This window comes from Vanessa cardui, chromosome 6, assembly GCF_905220365.1.
Source record: "Vanessa cardui chromosome 6, ilVanCard2.1, whole genome shotgun sequence".
Classification (NCBI taxonomy): Eukaryota; Metazoa; Arthropoda; class Insecta; order Lepidoptera; family Nymphalidae; genus Vanessa; species Vanessa cardui.
This window is the reverse complement of record NC_061128.1, coordinates 6,634,135-6,654,416: the sequence shown is the minus strand read 5'-3', so window position 1 is coordinate 6,654,416 and position 20,282 is coordinate 6,634,135. Positions and strand designations below refer to the sequence as shown.

The 20,282-nt window shown below is 30.4% G+C and overlaps 3 protein-coding genes across 7 annotated transcripts; 1 reads left to right on the top strand and 2 right to left on the bottom strand.

Annotated features, from left to right (window-relative positions):
- Positions 1-2,230: 2,230 nt before the first annotated feature.
- Positions 2,231-5,434, bottom strand: LOC124530681 (GTP-binding protein Di-Ras2). The gene is made up of 4 exons (XM_047104934.1): positions 5,057-5,434; positions 4,458-4,553; positions 4,072-4,332; positions 2,231-3,693 (listed from the first exon to the last, which is right to left on the bottom strand). The coding sequence occupies exons 1-4, from the start codon at positions 5,192-5,194 to the stop codon at positions 3,559-3,561; spliced, it is 630 nt and encodes a 209-aa protein (XP_046960890.1). The 5' UTR covers positions 5,195-5,434; the 3' UTR covers positions 2,231-3,558.
- A 788-nt stretch (positions 5,435-6,222) lies between these two features.
- LOC124530435 (constitutive coactivator of PPAR-gamma-like protein 1) lies at positions 6,223-16,941 on the top strand. Of its 2 annotated transcripts, XM_047104603.1 has the most exons (20): positions 6,223-6,379; positions 6,638-6,851; positions 7,556-7,734; positions 7,807-7,920; positions 8,000-8,146; positions 8,230-8,391; positions 8,478-8,673; positions 8,761-8,870; positions 9,166-9,357; positions 9,493-9,775; positions 9,860-10,019; positions 10,261-10,386; positions 10,458-10,569; positions 11,907-12,131; positions 12,380-12,583; positions 13,025-13,200; positions 13,623-13,711; positions 13,804-13,937; positions 14,102-14,190; positions 14,517-16,941. In XM_047104603.1, exons 2-19 carry the CDS (start codon positions 6,704-6,706, stop codon positions 14,168-14,170), a joined length of 2,826 nt encoding a protein of 941 aa, XP_046960559.1. In that variant the 5' UTR covers positions 6,223-6,379; positions 6,638-6,703; the 3' UTR covers positions 14,171-14,190; positions 14,517-16,941. The 2 variants fall into 2 exon arrangements, with proteins under 2 accessions (XP_046960559.1, XP_046960558.1); XM_047104602.1 differs by having other exon boundaries at positions 14,102-16,941.
- On the bottom strand, positions 14,319-19,776 carry LOC124530436 (GPN-loop GTPase 2). 4 transcript variants are annotated; one of them, XR_006966472.1, is made up of 3 exons: positions 19,541-19,776; positions 18,754-19,218; positions 14,319-17,172 (listed from the first exon to the last, which is right to left on the bottom strand). XR_006966472.1 is itself a non-coding variant. In XM_047104605.1 (3 exons), exon 3 carries the CDS (start codon positions 18,734-18,736, stop codon positions 17,852-17,854), a length of 885 nt encoding a protein of 294 aa, XP_046960561.1. In that variant the 5' UTR covers positions 18,737-18,900; positions 18,988-19,218; positions 19,541-19,776; the 3' UTR covers positions 17,836-17,851. The 4 variants fall into 4 exon arrangements, 3 of the variants coding, with proteins under 3 accessions (XP_046960561.1, XP_046960560.1, XP_046960562.1); XM_047104605.1 differs by lacking the exon at positions 14,319-17,172 and having other exon boundaries at positions 17,836-18,900; positions 18,988-19,218; XM_047104604.1 differs by lacking the exon at positions 14,319-17,172 and having other exon boundaries at positions 17,836-19,218.
- Positions 19,777-20,282: the final 506 nt, after the last annotated feature.

Here is a 20,282-nt window from a genome sequence, read left to right as displayed (position 1 = left end):
TATGGTGACTTATGTGTAGTTATTTATCCTTTTAGTTGCTTGCTTTTTGATGTAATGTAGCTAAGTAATTAAAATTAGAATATTTTAAAGACCATAAGTTAAAATGTGTCTGAATGATTTATGAAACATTACATTAATTTATCATTTATGCATCTACTTTAATATTATTGCCATTATTATTTGGGCACCTTTAGATGTTAACATGATTTTGGTGTTGTTTCGTCTAATATCTATATCTGAACGAATTTGAATCAATCTTTATAATATTATAGAAGTTTTGAGTTAGTAAAGCTCCTAAATTATTTCTACCCTTTAAACTTGTACAATAAATTCATTTTACAGCTGCATTGTTAAACACGCGTTTTAGTGTAGATCAACTAAGCAGTTGAAATTTATTTAGAATACTATAAATTGTAATCATATAAATTGAAACTATCTGTGAAGTATCTAGTGTGGCTACTTTATTATGATTTTTTGAAAAAATATTTTAACAAGTAAGCTGAACTAGTAAAGTTTTAGCAAATAAGAAAATGCATATATTTAAGATAATGTTGCTGTTAGAGTTTATACAAAAAAACTGTTTATTTTTATAGTTTTTAAGATAGTAATAATGTTGTATTGCGACTTAAGATGACCAATAATCGTCTAAATATACGTTAATTTTGCAAAGTTGAAGAAGTGAAGTTGAAATAGAGAAAAAAGTAGGAAATAGCTCAACCATGTAAATATGATGTTTCCTTTAGAGTAATAATCATTTGATTAAATATAAATGACATATACTTTCCTGATAATAATGTAGTAATACTTTTTTGAACAATACATAAATTCATTTATTAAATAGGTAACCCAAGGCATGATATATGTTTAGGTTACGAATAAATATAATGATTATTTAATAATATTACATGATTGAGCTTGATAAAAACATTTTCATTTAAGTTTAGGATACATATGCGTCAAAGTCGATTAATGGCATACGAGTATTGGGCAATACTCATTCGTACTCATGTCATTCCTTATTATAAATGCGAATGTGAGTTTGTTTGTTATACTTCCACGTCTTAACTACTCAACAGATCAATATGATTTTTTTCATTCAAGGTGTCAAAGTGCAGAAAACGATTATGCAGGCAGCTTTATAGATGCATTAAATATTATAGTATATGTATTTAGGTCATATGATTCCTGCATCATTATTAACATATTTGCCAGCATTCATAGGTTTTCTTATAGCAGTCATTTCTTGAACATTTAAGAATGTCAGAATTATTAGATGTGATTTACTTTCACAAAAATCACAAAATAGTAGTGTTTTAAAAATAAATAAATAAAATATTATTGTCAGTAACAATTTGTCATCCAACATCCCAGTCCACTTTTTCAAGTTTGACACATGTGTATCCTAGACGTTATTATATGAGTACCGACTACAATATATCAACGTTTACATTCAAATTAAATTACGGTAAAAATACCTCAACCAACATCAAACAACTTTGGTCCAGTTTCAACAATGTAACAATCTTTTTTTTTGTTTTAAATCTAAATTTTAAATCATGCTGAAAGCAAAGCACATTATAAAATAGAAATACGAGCAAATTATTATTTTTATAATTTATACGATAATAATTAAATGAATAGCTCATTTGGAATTAAATCTCATTAACGCACGGTCTAAACAATCTCATACAAATTTAACCTTCCTATAATAACATACTTTCCTAAAGATAACCTCACTATAAGTTGCGTGATAAGGATAATAGACTAGATAATTTTTTAAACTATGGACAATTCTAATTGGATATGTAAGTGAACGATATTAAATAAAGTGAATTAAAAACTAGCGACAGCTACTTTTACAATAATTATATAAGTTATTTTTATTGTATGCAGTTATGCATAAGTTAATAAACAATACTAACAAAAAATGTCATTGCGAGATTTAGCGCTAGTTTCTAAATATGGCAAGGGAACATCCGATCATTTATAGCGACATCACCCTTCAATAACCAATGACCATTTTGTCAATGAAAATTCTTCAAAATTATTTAAATTAGCCTTTTAGGAAACTGTATACAATTATTATTATTTTAAATTTGCACATGTTAGAATATTATGTGATACTCCTTGTGGACTTAGTGTATTCATAAAAAGCAGTTGAATAATAAAACATATTAAAATTATAATTGAAAACACTCTCAAATGATTTTCATCTAACTTTTCGCCAATTTTATACTAATTAAACTTTTAAGTATAATAATCAAACGTTAATGTATATAAATATAATATAAATTAACATTTTTTGGCACATTCTTTGTAAATCTCGCAATGACATCCTTACAATTTTTCATTTGCAAATTAATAGTATTCTTATATACCTAACAATAACAATGTTACTTATACAAATAACTAAAAAAAAATAGAGTTTGAGATCAATTAAAAAAACCACATTAACACAATTGTATTATAAGACCATCACAAGGGCGATTCGAAATAAATAAATATGATGACTAATCCAAATAAAATATATAAAATTAACACTGAAAATACTTTGCATATGTATATTTTTCCATAAAAAAATCATTATCACTGTCAGAAATAAGATATAGATATAGAGCAAATTTATTACCCTTTAAATATGCAAAAAAGCCATTAAAAAATATTTCAGGTACTAAATATTCAAAACATACTTATTTATAAAAATGCATCATGACTGTTCATATAAATCAGCACACAATTCAATAACATTAAGTCCTACAGACTTGATTTCGTTGTATTTTTCACACTAACATATGGAATTGTCACTCCTTTAGTGTCACATCAGTCATTATATTATGTATTATGCAACTAGTGTAAATAAAACAATTCTTATTATTAGCAAAATATAAATTTAGAAGATGATGAGTTAATCCATCACAATAGAACCAATGACATAATAGGCGTAATAATAACTTTTTTTTCCTAATTAAATGCAATGTAATAAATCCTTTTAAACATTATGTTGACTAGAATAAAAAATACAGCATATTTAAAATTGAATACAAGTAATAAACAACATTACATGCAAATGATAATTGAATCTATAAATGTTAAAATAAAAACTTTTTTAATGGATTGGTTTCTTCAATTTTACTATATTAAATTCAAGTATTTAGTATATCTTGTAGCAGAAAATAAAAATTAACATTCTAAGCAACAAAACTTAAAAAATATGAATATGATTGTCCATTGTTTTCACAAATGAATTCCCTCCAATAGAGATATATTTTATAATATCAACTATTACCATTAAATGATTATTTTTCATAACAATACTAAAAAAACTACAACAAATATATAAATAGCATAATATTATACTTGCAAGTATTGATTGACTGCATGTTAGCTTTAAAAAAAGTTTCAATTATTAGACTGACCATATTTTTAAAAGCAATAATTATTAGCTTATTAACCTATGCTACCTCATTACATAAAATGGTTATTATATTGTCATGTATTACGCAATGTTGCTTATTACTTGAAACTAATAATAAATGAGATAAAAAATAATTATTTCCATTACATGACAAGGCATTTCTCTCTTCCACTGGCAGATGCTTCACCACCTTCTTTAACCACCTTCTCTTTCTTCTTCTTTCCTTTACCATCAACTTGTAATGAGACATTTCTGTTTTTTTCCATATTCAAAAGTTCCTGAAATGTTTTAATATGATTAAAGTATTTACCAATTTGTATAAAGCTCTAACCCATAGCACATAACATGAAACATAATTTACAATACTAATAAATATCATTAGTAAAATATATATATTTTTTTTTAATCAATTTATTAATTCATTGCTAATAATGAAAGGAAATTACACATTGAAATAATATTCATTAAAATTAAAATGTCAATGTCTTATTGGTTTATAAAAATATAATTTAATAAAAGATAAGCTTTAAGATTGTTTAACAACAATCTTACAAATGTTAAGAAGCCTACGTAATTTTAGAAGACCCTTTATACTAATACAAAAAAAACTTTCTGTGAAATACTTAAAAAAAAAGTAAATTCAAAATGTATTTTACCTGAAAGAGCTGAGTAACATTATGATTTGTTTTAGCAGAGGTTTCCATAAATGAAACTCCCCATGTTTGTGCTTGTGCTTGCCCTTCAGCAGCTGAAACCTCTCGTATTTCCGGACTCTCATCACATTTGTTTCCAGCAAGCATCACTGGAATATTTGGCAATTCTGTACCTTTAATTTCTTTTATTGTCTGCCATATTGGTTTTAATTCTTCCAATGATTGTCGACTGCTGACTGAATATACAAGAATGAATGCATGACCCTGTAATATAAGGATCACAATATGAGAAATTACATTTTATATCTGTATTTAAAAGTCAATATATTAACAAAATAAGTTACAAATTTTGTAGACAAAAATTAGTATGATATTTAATGAATTCTTACCTTACTTATAGATAATCTTTGCATAGCTGGAAACTGGTGAGATCCTGTTGTATCAGTAATTTGGAGAGTACAAATTGTTTTGTTGCTGCTTATAACCTGAAAATTCAATGATTTATATATATCCTATTCATTACTTTTAAAATACTTCTATGATGTTTTGTGTGTATGTCATAATCATATTTAGTTTTATCTTTTTTTGCTATTTTTTAAAATGTTTATGTTTTAACTATTATATAAGAAATAATACTATAAATACATTATATGAGATTTCAAGTATACAATTTGGAACATAGTCCTGCAAAGGACATTTTCAAGATACTTTATTGGCTTATAGCCAATAATATTTTAAAGGAAGTTGGCAATATTGCGAGAGTAAAAGATCATTAACAATTTTAACACAGACCTATGTATGATTTTGAGGACTTAAGCTAAGGGAATATAAGCAGTGTAACTCACAAAAATATGATACTGATTGAAAAATGTTATAAGTATTATTTGTCATATAAATAAAAAAAATGTTGTATAGTTTTAGGTTTCAAAGTTAAGTTAATTATGAACTATACTAAATTGCAAACAATATACATAAAAAATAATCTTACTTGTCTATAAGTGTCTTCTATGGTAGGTATGTAGGATTCCCGAAACGTGCCTTTAACAAATCGTAGCACTAAAGAACTTTTTCCTACACCTCCAGCACCAAACACAACAACCCGGTAATCGTTGCTTTGCTCTGGCATTGTTAGTTTTTTTTAACTCCTTAGAAATCAATTTATGAAATGTATTTCCACTAGTTATTGATGCGATTCTTTATAGCATTTTAAGCTATTCCAAAGCTATATTCAGACTAGATTTTATACTTTCGGTTAAAAGTAACAATAAGCTATATTTTTGATACAGTGAAAACACATTATTAGTATTTTTTTAGTTTTACAACGCCCAATCATCACATACCTAGACAACGAATGACAAGGCGAGTGACGCTATTATGATATTATCTATATCTCTAACTTAGCTAACGTCAAAATTTACTTTTTTTTTTGAATAAATCATGCCATACACTTTTATATTATGAAGCTTGCATATTAAGAAATTATAAAATTATGCAAAAAATCGTCTTTTCACTGCGAGGATATATTAATTCTTTTTTAAATATAATTCCTTGAAACCAGGAACTAATGTTGATATATAGAGATATAAAGTTTGTATTTAAAACTAAAGGGATACTAAAGCGACAATAATTAATAGTCTTGGGGATAAAAGTAAATTGCTTAATAACAATTTTAATTGGCCTGTATCTAGCCCTAAGTCAAATTTTGCACTGTAATTTCTCATACAACGTAGCGAGCTCCAAGATTTTTTTCAAAATTCAATCTTCACATCGAATTATATAAGAAATAAAAGATTCTACGATAAGTTATCGTTTAAATTGTAGAGTTATGACAAAAATTTGAAGACAGCAGATTAAGATATTTTAAAAATGAATCACTATAGAGGGCGAATGAAAGTGAATTTGGAAATATTTTTAAGAGTTTTTATTTCATAATTTGAGTAATTTAAATCTGAGTCTAGTATACTTACAGTGAGAGGTACTGTTAGACTATAATATCGTACAGTAAAAAAAAAATGTTTAAATTTAAAAAACATTTTTTTTTATTAGGAACATATTTATTTATCTTATAGCATAAAGCTGTATAAGGAAGTTTAGTTAAATACGGTTTATATTTATATTTTCAATGACGTATACTATATATAGTGTTCAAAGTTTTATTATGGTATATCAATCAATAAGTTGTACATTATCTGTGAAGACGAACATCGAGCACTGAGCAGGGAAGGATTAGAAAATTACAAAATTACAAATGGCTTCCGTTTCCAACTTTCGGCTGCCGTAATTCACTGTTGGCATGGTATTTTGAAATAAGGTTCGTACATGATGTCCTTTGAAATTTTTTTCTTTAGCTTATAGAAATATAATTTTTACTACACAATAAACGCGATTCATTGTATTTTAACTAAAATTAAATATGAAAACGTGCCGGTTATGTATTCCGTCTTGTGCATGTTTTTTTTTTACTAATCTAATAATTTATTGCTGTTAAAAGAAACAACTGTATCCTTGTCATTCTCAAAATGGAGTATATTATAATTGATTTACACCAAAGAAATTCTATCTTTTACAGAACGCTTAATTAGTTGAGGCGAACCCGTTCGATCGAATTTTTAGACGATTTTACTAGCCGACGACCATGGGTATTCAAGATCTACAAATATTTTTAGAAAACGAGGGTGTAGGTGTTGACTTGTTTCGAGTCGCTAGAACTCATCCTGGTGGATTTCGATTAGTACTAGACGCAGAAGGGTGCTTAGATCGTTTATACGGAGGATATTTTTCAGGTAATTTTTGAGTTATATCCATATATTTTTGCAAGTTAAATGTTTTCAGAAAATACATTGAATTACATATTCTTAACAGTCAGATCTTATGAAGGTAGATTTGTAAATTGACTTTGTTATTATTTTAAATAACTAAAGATTCTGCCTGGGCTTAAAATTAGCAAAGAATGAAGATTAATTATTAACTATGTTGCATTGATTATTATTATATTATTTAATGGTGTGCCTTGCTAGTTATATTTTTGAGCACATCTATGTGAGCTTTCAAATAATATGATTGATTACCCAAATTTTGTAATATTAATATTTATAAATGAAAATGTTTAGTAGTATCATTAATTCACAAACTGCACTGCCGTCAAGCACAAATTACTCTAGCAAGAAATTATACAATTGTTCCATTTACTAAATCAATATCTATTTTGTTTTAAATAAATCAAAATAATGGTATTGAACTGTCATTGGCATCCATAGACGCAGTGCACTTGCAATTTGAGATTGATATCATAACTTTTAACACTAACTAAAATATTTGCCTGTTATTTTATCATATAATAATAGTACATATTTTATTTATTTTTAAAATATTATTGAACTTGTAGATTTAAATTTTATATTTTTAATTAAATAAGTTATCAAATTAAAAAAATGATCTACTATATGATGTTTGATAACTAATTTTTTTTTAATTTATCTAAATTTAGATTGGGCATGTGGTGGTCAATGGGCCCGTTGTGTTCAATTTCTCACAACTTTGGCACAAGCATTAGCAGAGCATCAAGTGGCTTTATGTGTTTGCTTCAATGGAGCCCACCCCACACCTCCAGCTTTACCACAACACTGGATCCAAACTCAATCAACATATAGACAGAGAGTTAACTCTGTAAGTAAAATTTTAATACATTTTACTATTTAATATATTTGATAACAATTAAACTTAACTTGGTCTTTGCAGGTGCTACGACATATTGTAACAAAAGGCACCCCACCACCAAAAGTTTGGTGGGTCCCTCCAACAGGATTACATTCTTGCCTTAGAACAGCCTTGCGATACCTCAACATCCCAATTGTATGTAATGTATCATGTATGATTTTGAATTGAAACTTTAATGATTAATATTAATATCACAAAATATTTTTCTCTATAGATGGTATCATCAGATGATCATTGTCAAGAAGTAGTTGGGTTGTGTCGTGAAAAAACATATGCTGGTCTCGTGGGTTGTTCTGGAGAATATTTAGTTTTTCAGCCACCAAGATATTTTAGCTCATCTCAACTTAAACTTACCTATAGAGTTAGTATATGCTAAACAATTATATAAAATATCATATTGATTGAAAATGTATTTTAAATACTAATTAATATTTATTTCTATAGTCCTCCTTGGAAACCAAAGAGTACATGGTCCATGATTTACCAAAGTTACTTGATGTACCCCAAGATAGACTTTGTCTTATGGCTGCACTACTTGGTGGAGTTATTTTATCAGAACAAAGTCTAACAGACTTTTATAAGCGCTTAGGAATTGCTCAAAAGAAGGTATATATATTCAAATTTTTTTTATAATTTATACTTTTATATACCAAAGTAGCTGATTCTGACCGTTTTTCTTCATATTAATCTAGCAACAAGTTCCTCCAGAAACTCTTATCAAAACTGTTGGCCAATTTGTGAAGGATTTACCATCATCCGATATAGATGCTGCTTGCATTGAAATATTTGGTGACTTGAATGATCTTCGTGCTGCCAAATTAAAACAAGCTGTACAATATTATTTGAATGGTACCAAAGATGGATTCCTCAAGTATAGAACTGCTTCTGGTAAGTTTACAATCGAAAAGAAACACTTTTTTATTTACTATTTCTTTTATAAAAATCCATTGTTACATAAACATTATTTGCTCCAAGGTCGTCGCCCGAAAAATAACAAAAAAAATCAAAAGCCAGACATGAGTCCCCAGTCAACATCCTTAGATCTGGACACTTCGAAATTGGCCAGCGAGTCTTCAGAGCATGAGGTTTACCATTTATTTTTTCTTCAAGTAGAATAATAGCTAAGGTCATCCACGCCTTTTACATCAACTCACTCATTGGCATTCATTTAAAACGCAAGAAATGCATGTTATTCACAAAATTGAACTACAATTTCCATGTGCCAGGTCTTTTTAATTTCATTTCATAATTCTTATCTATATTTTATTTTTAATTTCTTTATATTATTATTATTTTTTTTGTTTTGTACAATTTTATTTTACTTTTATCGGAAGTAAGCACTTGGAAGTTATGAAAAATTCGATACTCGATAAATTACAGCAAAAAGGCTTGGAAGATTACAAATTGGCTACGGCAAATGCATTGATGAATGCCGACTATGGCATCGAGGAACACTGTCACGAATTGAGCCACAGCGTCGCGGGCCTTTCATTGGACGGCGGGGACGCAGCATCCGTCAAACAGCTACCCGTTAAACCTACTGACAAAAACGAGAAACCTACATCCAAAGAGGTGTGACTCATGTAGTGTTCTTTTTTTGTAATTGACAGTATACCAACGTGTATCGTCTCACGTCACGTTTTCAATACTTAAATGTGAAATGAATACAAATAATGATGTAAATAAATACAGATTAAATGATTACAGCCAACAACAAGTGCTGCCAAGCACATTCAAAGCGATGACAATTGTCCGCCGGCGCCCGCGGAGGTGCTGCGGACGTGCGCCGAGCGCCACACGCGGGGCCTCATGCATCCTCAAATGTTGTCTATTCTCACACACCGTCAAATAACTTTGCCCGTTCTAATGGAAGATGATAATCACCGTGAAATACCTTCTATACACCATTTCTTCAGACCAATAAGACAAAATGTCTATGCTATCTTGTATAATATGCATCACCACAGGTTCATGGCCCAAAAAGCGAAAGGTATTTTATTTTAATCTAGAAATTTATGATAGTCTTATACTTATCCAGTCCTTTACTAGTAGTATAAAATAATTAATATTACAGATGAAGGCGCTGCCATTGCGTCGACCAGCAGTGAACGTCCATCCACTGTTCAAGTAGCAGAATGGATATATTCTCGTGTTAATCCTGGAAAAAATCCAGAGATTGTGCCTGGAATTGTTCTTGATTGGCCAGTACCAACAGTACAGAGGCTCTGGTTTGGGTAAGCTTTTCATATTTTATATTCTGAAACACAGCTATTGAAAGATATTTGTGTGTCTATGTCAAAAATTCACACTCATTAGTTTCATTTGATCATAAAATCTTTTATAGCATTAAATATATTAATTTATTACTTTAAATTGAATATACTTTTTGAGTGTTGTTTCTTTTTTTCTAGTTTCAATATGTTTTTTTTATTAATTGTCTAACAAATATATTGACATATTTTGGTTGTATTGCAGCACAGCACAAGATGATAAATGTCGTCGTATGCGCGCATTTCTTTCTTGCATGCGTTCCGACACTCCACTTATGTTAAATACATCATATGTGCCACAACATCTGCTTATTTTAGCCACCGTTTTGAGGTAAACTTGGTCCATTATTTGATGTATTTTATGTATTGAGTTGATATTTAACAAAATATCATTATTATTAGGTTTATTATGACATCGCAAATACAAATCTTAAGAAGACAGGAGTTGGACGCATTTTTGGCTACAGCTTTTTCAAATGATCTCATGAATGCTCTTCACTTACAAGAAATGACCGTAAGTTATTTTTTTACTACTTAGTATAAAATTATAAATACTCACTTCCCGCTGTCTGATCTTTTAAATTACGCAACGGATTTTGATGCGGTTTTTTTAATAGATAGAATAAATTAAAAGACAGGTTATATAAATAATACATGCATAAAATAGTAGAGAAACTGATAATTTTAGAGGTTTCTAATGTGATGTCGTAAATAAACACATTTTTTTGTGCTTTCTAATTGCATTCTATCAACAAACAGCCAGTATTTTTGTATTCCGATTTGAAGGATAAGTTAGTCAGTACAAGATAAGGGATAAGGGAAATAAAAATTTAATTCCCAAAGGTGGTAGTGAATTGGCGATGTAAGGAATGGTTAATATTTTTTACAACATTATTACCTATGGGTGGTGGTAATCACATGCCCATCGATGGCCCATTCGGCAGTCCGCCTAGATATAACATTAAAAATAAAAATCAGCAATAATGATGTGGCTTAGGAGTAAACGAGGAGAGTCGAGATGGCCCAGTGGTTAGAACGCGTGCATCTTAACCGATGATTGCGGGTTCAAACCCAGGCAAGCACCTCTGTTTCATGTGCTTAATTTGTCTTTATAATTCATCTCGTGCTCTGCGGTGAAGGAAAACATCGTGAGGAAACCTGCATGTGGCAAATTTCATAGAAATTCTGCCACATGTGTATTCCACCAACCCGCATTGGAACAGTGTGGTGGAATATGTTCCAAACCTTCTCCTCAAAGGGAGAGGAGGCCTTTAGCCCAGCAGTGGGAATTTACAGGCTGTTGTTGTTGTTAGGAGTAAACTACGAACTAACTAATTTCTAGAAATGTGAGTATTATGGTACATAGAGCCCTCTAGTAAAGCTCAAACTTAAACAACTTTATTCAATATAGAAGCATTACACTCTCCCCGTGTTAACTATCTTGCGATATATATCATGTTGGGTTAGGTTAGTTTGAGCTCATACTACTTACACTGAAAGAGAAACTCTTGGCTACTTGACTTGACTTATACGAAACATAAATTTAATTATATATCATGTTATGTTAGGGTTAGGTTGAGCTCATACAACTGAAAGTGAAACTCTTGGCTACTTGACTTGACTTATACGAAACATAAATTTAATTATATATCATGTTATGTTAGGGTTAGGTTGAGCTCATACAACTGAAAGTGAAACTCTTGGCTACTTGACTTGACTTATACGAAACATAAATTTAATTATATATCATGTTATGTTAGGGTTAGGTTGAGCTCATACAACTGAAAGTGAAACTCTTGGCTACTTGACTTGACTTATACGAAACATAAATTTAATAATGGCGGTACGTAGGTTCAGGGCATGAGCTCCCGCGGCGTGCAGCTGGGCGCGCTGGTGATGGCGGGCGCGGAGGCGGCTCTGCTCGCCAACGACGCGTGCGGAGCGCCCGTGCCGTGGCTCGTGGCGGCGCCCTGGCTCTACTTCGACGGCAAGCTGCTACAGCGCAACCTGCACCGCGCGGCACACTGCAAACATCTGGCGCAACTCTGTGACAATCATCTCGACACTGTCGTCAAGGTTTGTTTCGTGGTATTTTGCAGTCGTTTATTAAAAAAAAATAATTAATAAACTTATTTGGATTTCGTATATTTTTATTTATTTATCGGCAAAACATAATTTTTTTTACTATTTTGTATTTTTTAGTTTGAGATATCCTATTTATATTTTCGAACTTTTCGAATTAATTTAGCGGACTGATTAATAATATCTTAAAAATCACAGAAACATCTAATGGGTTGAAAATACAAAGAGCTCGTGCTATGCAGGTGGAACGTATGCGCAAGGCTATTCTTGAGGGTCTAGAAGTGGAGTTTGCAATGCCACCCCTCCCACTAGTGGGCGTGGTGGGCGAGCCGTTGGCGTGGCGTGGTCGTGGCCGCGGCGCCCGTCTAGAGATCGCTGGTGTTGTGGTTGGGCAATGGGGCGGCGGCTCCTACCCCACGCACCCGCGCGCGCCTCGCTATCCCCAGGTACCACGCAATAGTAAACGTATTACTTTTTTATTTTGTTATTTAATCGTTATAAATAGGATAATGGAAAGCAAATTGTAATCATTGTTCTTGTCGCATTTGATTGAAACTTAGTGAGAATAACTTCGACGGGTCCCAAGAACAAAATCTTATGGAAAAATAAGACAAATCGACTTTATTGTTAATTATTAACCTGTATAACTTTAACTACACGGTAGTGTGTTTTTATTTTAAATTAAGTGTTTACTTTTTGAGATAAACAGTAGAACAATACCGTATATGAAATACCATATACGAAAAACATAGTTTTACAAAACTTTAAGCCATCACACTGTAAAGTAGCAATTTCGCAGATACGATTTTGTTCTTGGGACCCGTCGACTTGTATTTACGTCTTTAATTTTCATGTAATATTTTAAAAAGTCTAACGTGAACGGCTAGGTGAGCTACGTGGGATACACGCCAACGCCTCGCAACGCGTACGGAGGTCGCAGCTGGCGCGGCGGTAGAGGGCGTGGTCGCGGCCGTGGCTCCGCCCCTCTCCCCCGGGGCGCCACACGTATCCGTCGTCCGAGACACCATGAGCCGGCCAAGCCTGCCACGCTCAGCATCAACGGGTTTGTTAAAACTTTAAATATGTAATCGATATATATTTAAGCGAAATACCACTCACTGGTTATAAAAATGAAATAGAACTCACTGATTAATCACAGAATCTCAAAAACAAAGACCTATAAACTTGAAATTTGGCAGTATCCTTGTAAGTCATCTTATACAGTCTACACAACTGTCGATTAAGAACGGATTTCACGAAACTCCACTCCTACAAAACGGTAAAACGGGAGTTGAATGTTTGTTTTTTGTGGATTAAGCCATAGGTTCAGCTAGTATTGTGAAAAATGTGAATGCTATACTCAGATAGGTACAAGTATATGATGTGACAAATAAACCATTACTTAGATAACTATGAGTGTATTATTTTCTGTTATATTTATATTTTTGTTTATTTTAATTTCATCCACAGTTTTTCTTGTTACAGTAAAACTGTTAGGCCTGATGATATGAGTCCTCCGGCTGATGATGGTAGTCCTCATGAAGATAGTTCCCAACCAGAAAATGATGGTGAAGGTACCCGATTTTGAGAGAACCTTAGTGCCTATAAACTTAACGAAAAAAGAAGAAAATAATGACATCATAAAAGAATACATTTAATTTTACAGGAACTCAACCTCAGAAAACAAAGACTGGAAAAAATATTAAGAAGAATTTAGGGAAAGGTAAAAAAAAGAGCTCTAACCACAAGACTGATGTAGCTCAGACATTGGAAGCCAATGGACCACTAGATAAGAACAAGGTGACTGCAGAATAAATTCAGCAGCCCTTAAGGCTATATACAAACATCAGGATGTTACAAAATTTAAAAAAATCCTCGTTCCAGACTTCAGCCGACCTCAAATTTTTTCTACATGTTCTCAATTACTATACCATACTTGTTGTTAACATGTTCCATCTTTTTAGGTGGCGGAAATTAGTCATAGTTCTGATCAAGAGCACTTTGGACAAGGTGATGCACCAGTTAATAACTAATTGTTTCTTTAATTCCAAAGGTAAATTTATGTATTTAATACATTTACATTCTTAGTACATATTTAGACATTACATTCATTTAAGTTCAACTGGTTCAATTTTAAAACAAAAATGTTGTTACTATCTTTATGTATTTTTTTTTTGTTTGGAAAACCAGTGCATATATCTTCAATAGCTAGTGATGAATATCAGTGTTATAATTGAGCTGTATTCCTTACTAGTTTTTAATAACAATTTCATAATGGTTAATGACGTAGTGGGAAACAATAACTTATTTCAATAGCACGTATTTCTTCAGAGGTTGCAATCATCTGAAATAGTGAGAAAAATACTTAATATCTTACAGAATGTACAAGGAGGAGAATATATTTATTCAATCGTGTATACGTGCCTCAACATCTATGAGACTTCCCAATTTAGAGACTGATTTTGTATTAATTCGATTGGCACAAAATGTGGCCACTTGTAAGGTTCAAGACAAGGTTTAAAACCTATTTGAGACGATATTAGACGTTTCAACCCAAATAAGACAATCAGCTCTCTGTTTATTTTGCTTTATGTTTAAGGAGTATATATAATAATATTTATTGAAAACAAGTTCTCCTAAAAGAAAGCGAAAGCAAAATATTCAGAGTCTACTACTTTAAGTAGTACAGTGTATATCTTTTTAAAGATAATAACTCTCGTAACATCTATTATCTGACAAGTGATAATTAGAAGATATATTAAAATTAACATGTTGATTGTTAAGTCATGTTTTATTAAAAAGTGAGATGACTTAGTAAAGAATATGTTTAGTTTAGCATATGGAGTACTGAGTCAGCATTATTTATTTACACATAGTATATTTACAATTTACCAAATTATTGTTTTATTTCTAAGTTTGGTTTGGTCTATGAAATCCCTAATTCATTTTAAATACTACTATTTTAGGTTCTTAAGTTTCTCTACGCTGTCAATCATTTGTGGCAGATTTTCTTGATTTCATAGGCTAAACCAATCGTGTTCAGACTTGTTTATAGGATTTCTTGTTGTATATTTAGGCATTATTGATTGTGTGTGAATGTTTTGTATTATCCGACATGTATGAACTGCTATCATTCCAGCTTAAAACAAATTTAATCTTTGACTTTATATAGATAAGCTTTGTATGCGTTCCCTGCAGTTTTTAATCAAGCATTATACTAAACTCTACCTAGTTTGATAGCAGTTCATAACCCATATTGGGCCAATTGTTGAAATCATCTAAGATCATTTTGAATGAGTTTTATTATTATTATACTGTTTTCGTATGCACATGGGTAGTCGGATATTTTATACCATAGTGGTAAAAAAGATGTTAAGATTTAGGATAGAAATTGCATTTATTGAATGATGGTGGTGCTTTGAAATTTAGTCTGTGGGACTGCCTGAAACGAGTCTGAAACTCTTAGATTTAAGTCTATTGATAGACGTTTAATAAAACTGAACGAACATTCGTGTGTTGAGCTTTCCACATCCTATAGGGTATTATTTCGATAGAATATCTTAGATATGTTAGTGATATATTTATATGCATTTTAGGAATCTCAAAACTGCGAATGTTCTTCACTTTATATGTATTTTTGTAAATTTGTTATATTGTTATACTTAAATTAAGCTGGAATGACTAACAAAAATTGAGACAAAGTCTTGATACACTCGATTGGTGGTAAACTGTCGACTTATCAGCATAATACACGTTACATTCCATTTCAATGAAAACACGAAAGTTCGAAACATGCGAACAGTTGACACCAGTAGAGAATGGAACAAAATGAAGACTTTACAATTTGCTTATACCCTGGCTGAAACATAAATAAATATGTTGCCACAATAACATATTAATTGATTTTAATAATGAAAACATGATCAGAACTTGTATGCACACGTACAGTGGTCACGCCGCTGTCTCTAGTGATTGCCTAACAAAGTATAACGTAATGCGTCTGACTACTTCGTAATCAACGGCCAGAAACGGCCGAAAGCGGGCCTTGCCCGGCTCCGATGCTATATTAGCAAACAGCCGCCAATGCGGCAAACATACATAATATTATAAACATATATTATTGCTTGCTTATTAAATAAACACGATGTGTAGCGTTTAGAATTTTAACTTCAATGTATTTTCATTTGTTTAAGAATTATGTGTATCAACAATAAAAGCATGTTAGAGGTTTGGTTATATTTCGTGAGGAAGTCAAGATTTTATATTAGTCGGTTTCAACTAAAGGGCACTATTAACATTTACTGTTCTTAAATGTTTGAATATATAAAATAATTGCCTTTTATGTTACCATACCGTACTTTGTACTTTGCTGCTTTCATATATACTTTGTTACATATTTAAATGTAATATTAGCGGTGATTCCAAGAAGGAAGTAGATTTTATTTTTTCTCTTAAAACCATTATTCACTATAGTTTTAGAATATTCAACAGTGTAATAATACTACCTTTAATCCATTTTATAACTTGTTTGCTGACAATGGTCTCTTAATATTGTCAACATATAATAAATATATTAGAAAATATTTGTCATGTAATACATAACACTTTTCGTAATTGAAGTAGCAACATGGAACTGTGGCTTTTTGAAAACACTTATAACTTAACAACGTAAACCTGCTAAATAATATAAATTATTAAAATGTTCATAGAAACTATTTTAGTTCATGAACAAAAAAAAAATATTGGATCAATTTAAATTGTAAAGAGTTGTATTTGTCTTCAAATAAAACGTTCCATTATTAAAGTTTGTTTTATTTCAATCTTTTAATTCCAAACGCTTATGTATTTCAGAGATTGATGTACCCTCAATATTAGCTATATGATTAATAACAATTTGAGTCGCATCTTTTATATCATTATACTTGTGCATAAGTTCAACTTGAATGGGTTTTGTAGTTTCATGATGCAGCAATTGATCTAGTCTATTTTCAACTTCTAAAAGTTTCATGTACAAGGATTGATTACTTTTAGACATCTGAAAGTAAATAGAAAGGAATATGAGTATTTAATACATTAATATATTCTAAACATTTTCGGCTAATCTCTAAAACTTAAACTCTAAAGAGGCTACAAACCCACACGATGGATGAGTCTGTTAACTTTATTAGGTTTATTACAAAAAAAAGAAACAACTCTCTATGCATAAATAAAGAGTTAAACTTAAGACCTTATTATTTATAACTATACAAGTTGTCCACGGGTAATGAGTCTACATATTCAACTTGTACACAAGGTTACTACAAAAACTATAAGATCCCATTATATTATAAAACATAAAACATTATATATATTAAACTGTTAATCTATCTATCGACTCATAGGCATTATATACGTGTTGGTTGATTTTGATAATATAAAATACTCAACATACCTATTTAAAACAAATATGGTATGTTAATTGATAAAAAATTAGCCCCTCAAAAAGAGGTTATTTTAACTTCATGTAAAATTGAACTTAATGCAAGTTGCGATGGTGATAGAGTAATTATTGCTAAGTTAATAATAATCACAATTAAATATTTTATATTGCGAAAAGTGTAATGACTTGGTATAATACCGTAAACATACGAGACACCAGTTTTAACAATAAAAATTAGATATGCATGACAAAACAACTATTTATAAATAAAACATCCTGTCAATTGGTAAATTATTTATTCAAAATCACTTTCAAGTTTATCACTTATGCCCATAGCACAGGCTAACATACTATTTATGTGTCTACCTTCTTCGGATTTAAAAACATAGCCATTAGCTTTATCTACTAAATTATTTACACTTAATAAACTTATCTGTTTGAACATATCAACAAGTTGAAAGGACACCAAGCTGTAATCTTCAATAATAGATATCAATGCACTGTTAAGCTTTTTATACTTATTTGTGAATTTATCACCGTCTAAGCTATCCAGCAGGTAATTTAAATCTAATACCTCTGTGTAAAAATCAATGCTAAATTCTAATTTGTCTGCATGTTTCTTTAGTAAATCAACTTTAGTCAGCAAGTTAATATGAGGTAAACCTATTTTCAACATTGCATTTAATGATAATATTAAAGCAGATATAAATTTTCCAGCATCCGAACAATGATGTGAATCAATTAAATGCACCACACACAACTGGAGAGGTACAGATGTTGATAATTTTGAAAATATGTTTCTTAGTGAGTCATAGTGACTATATAGTTCCACTTGACCAGGAAGATCAAATATATAAGTAGTTGAATTTTCACCATTAATTTGGTCTAATAACCAGTCAATATTTTTCTCTAAATATTCTATACAATAAACCAAAGCTCCATTTGGACCTAAATTATGTTGATCCATAATATCTTCAAGAACTATAAAGTTTCTTATGTCTATTTCAGGTTTGTAAGAGATACAGTCATTAGCTGGATCTAAATTTACTAAAACTACTTTCCTTCCAATACTTTCCAATAACTTTGACATTTCACTGCAATATGTTGTTTTTCCTGCACCAGGTGGACCAAGAACCAATTGTCCATAATATTTATTGACAGTTTTGAATTTATTAAGCATACTGATATATTACTCACTTTCTTCTCCTTTTAGATCCAAAATAATGTCTTTGCAAGCTTTAACAGTCTCAATATCATAAGACTTTAAATTTATAAAGATGCAAAGTGGTTTTGTAATATTTATTGCTTCTGCCAGATATCTTGCTGCGACCTGCTGGTCCTCTCCTGAAGCACCAAAAATAACTTTTGTTGTATAAATATTGTCTATACCTAAAGGACTGTGCACTTGGTCTCTCTGAATCATTAACATACTCCCAATTTTTTGATACTGAGACACAATTAATAATATTTTGTCAGTATACTCTGCTATTACAATTTCTGTAGGTACATCATCAATATCAGCTGCTATTGATTTGAACAATTTTTGTTCACTCTCATTCCCTGTTTGTTTTATTGTTAAATTTTTCATAACATCTAAAAGTTCCATGTTTTTCTCTGTTTAGGAATAGATTTTTTATGTAATTATAAAAGTGCACACTAATTCTGTAATGAAAATATATCTTTTCTATAAACATATGTTTTTAAAAACTTACTTAAATTAAAATTGCATAAAGATATCTAAATTATCATATTTGTAGCCAATTTGGGTTTAATCTCTTATAGAATTGGAAAGTTTACATCAAAATTTTACAATAAAAATGGAAACTTTACTTTTATTCGTACAATCGCAGATATTTAAAATGTACCGTAAAGGTACGTCTTATTATTAAAAAAAAAGTACGTTTCTGAATAAAAGAGCTATAAACTAGGATTATTATTATGATCGTTGAAAATTGTAGTGATGTATTGGTAAGCATGTACTTACTTTATATGTGTACTGATTATTACTAAGTTGATATTGTTTTTAGGAAACTGTTTGTTCACGAGGATAACACTTCAAAGTAACAAAACACTAAGAGAACGTTAGATATAGGTAATTAATAAAATAACAATGAATGTATTGATAGTCGATGCTCACAATAACAATTACAATGACAGACTTTTTGAAATTGAAATTCCAGCCCACATGAAGCGTAGAAAAATTTGACATGAAGTGTCAAGTCACAGTCTATATGTATTATTAATTATCTATGGCCACAGTGATAAGAACAATAAATTATAAATACGATAATGATTATAGACAATAGTATAATCGACTTTTAACTGACTTTTTATATATTGAAGGGTCTTTCGACTAATACCAGAATTTGGGAATAATTAGTAAACAATAACTCAATTAGAAAAATAACTCAATTAACAGACAAATATTTCATATGTCTAAAATAGAAGAAAATTTCACATGAAATTAATGCTTCACAAAAGCACAGTAACGAAGCCACAATATATGAACTGTGTAGAGCTGATAAAAATAGTTTAATAAGAAATGGTATATAATTTTTAGACAAGTTTTTATTTACATTAGGATAACCTAATGGAACTTTTATAAAAAATATATATTCAAAAATATATAGTCTTAAATCTTCAACTGAACTATTTATAATTCACCTTGACTTTACTTTTAGAGTTCTCACAATATTTTCGTCAATATTTTCGTCTTATTCAAAACG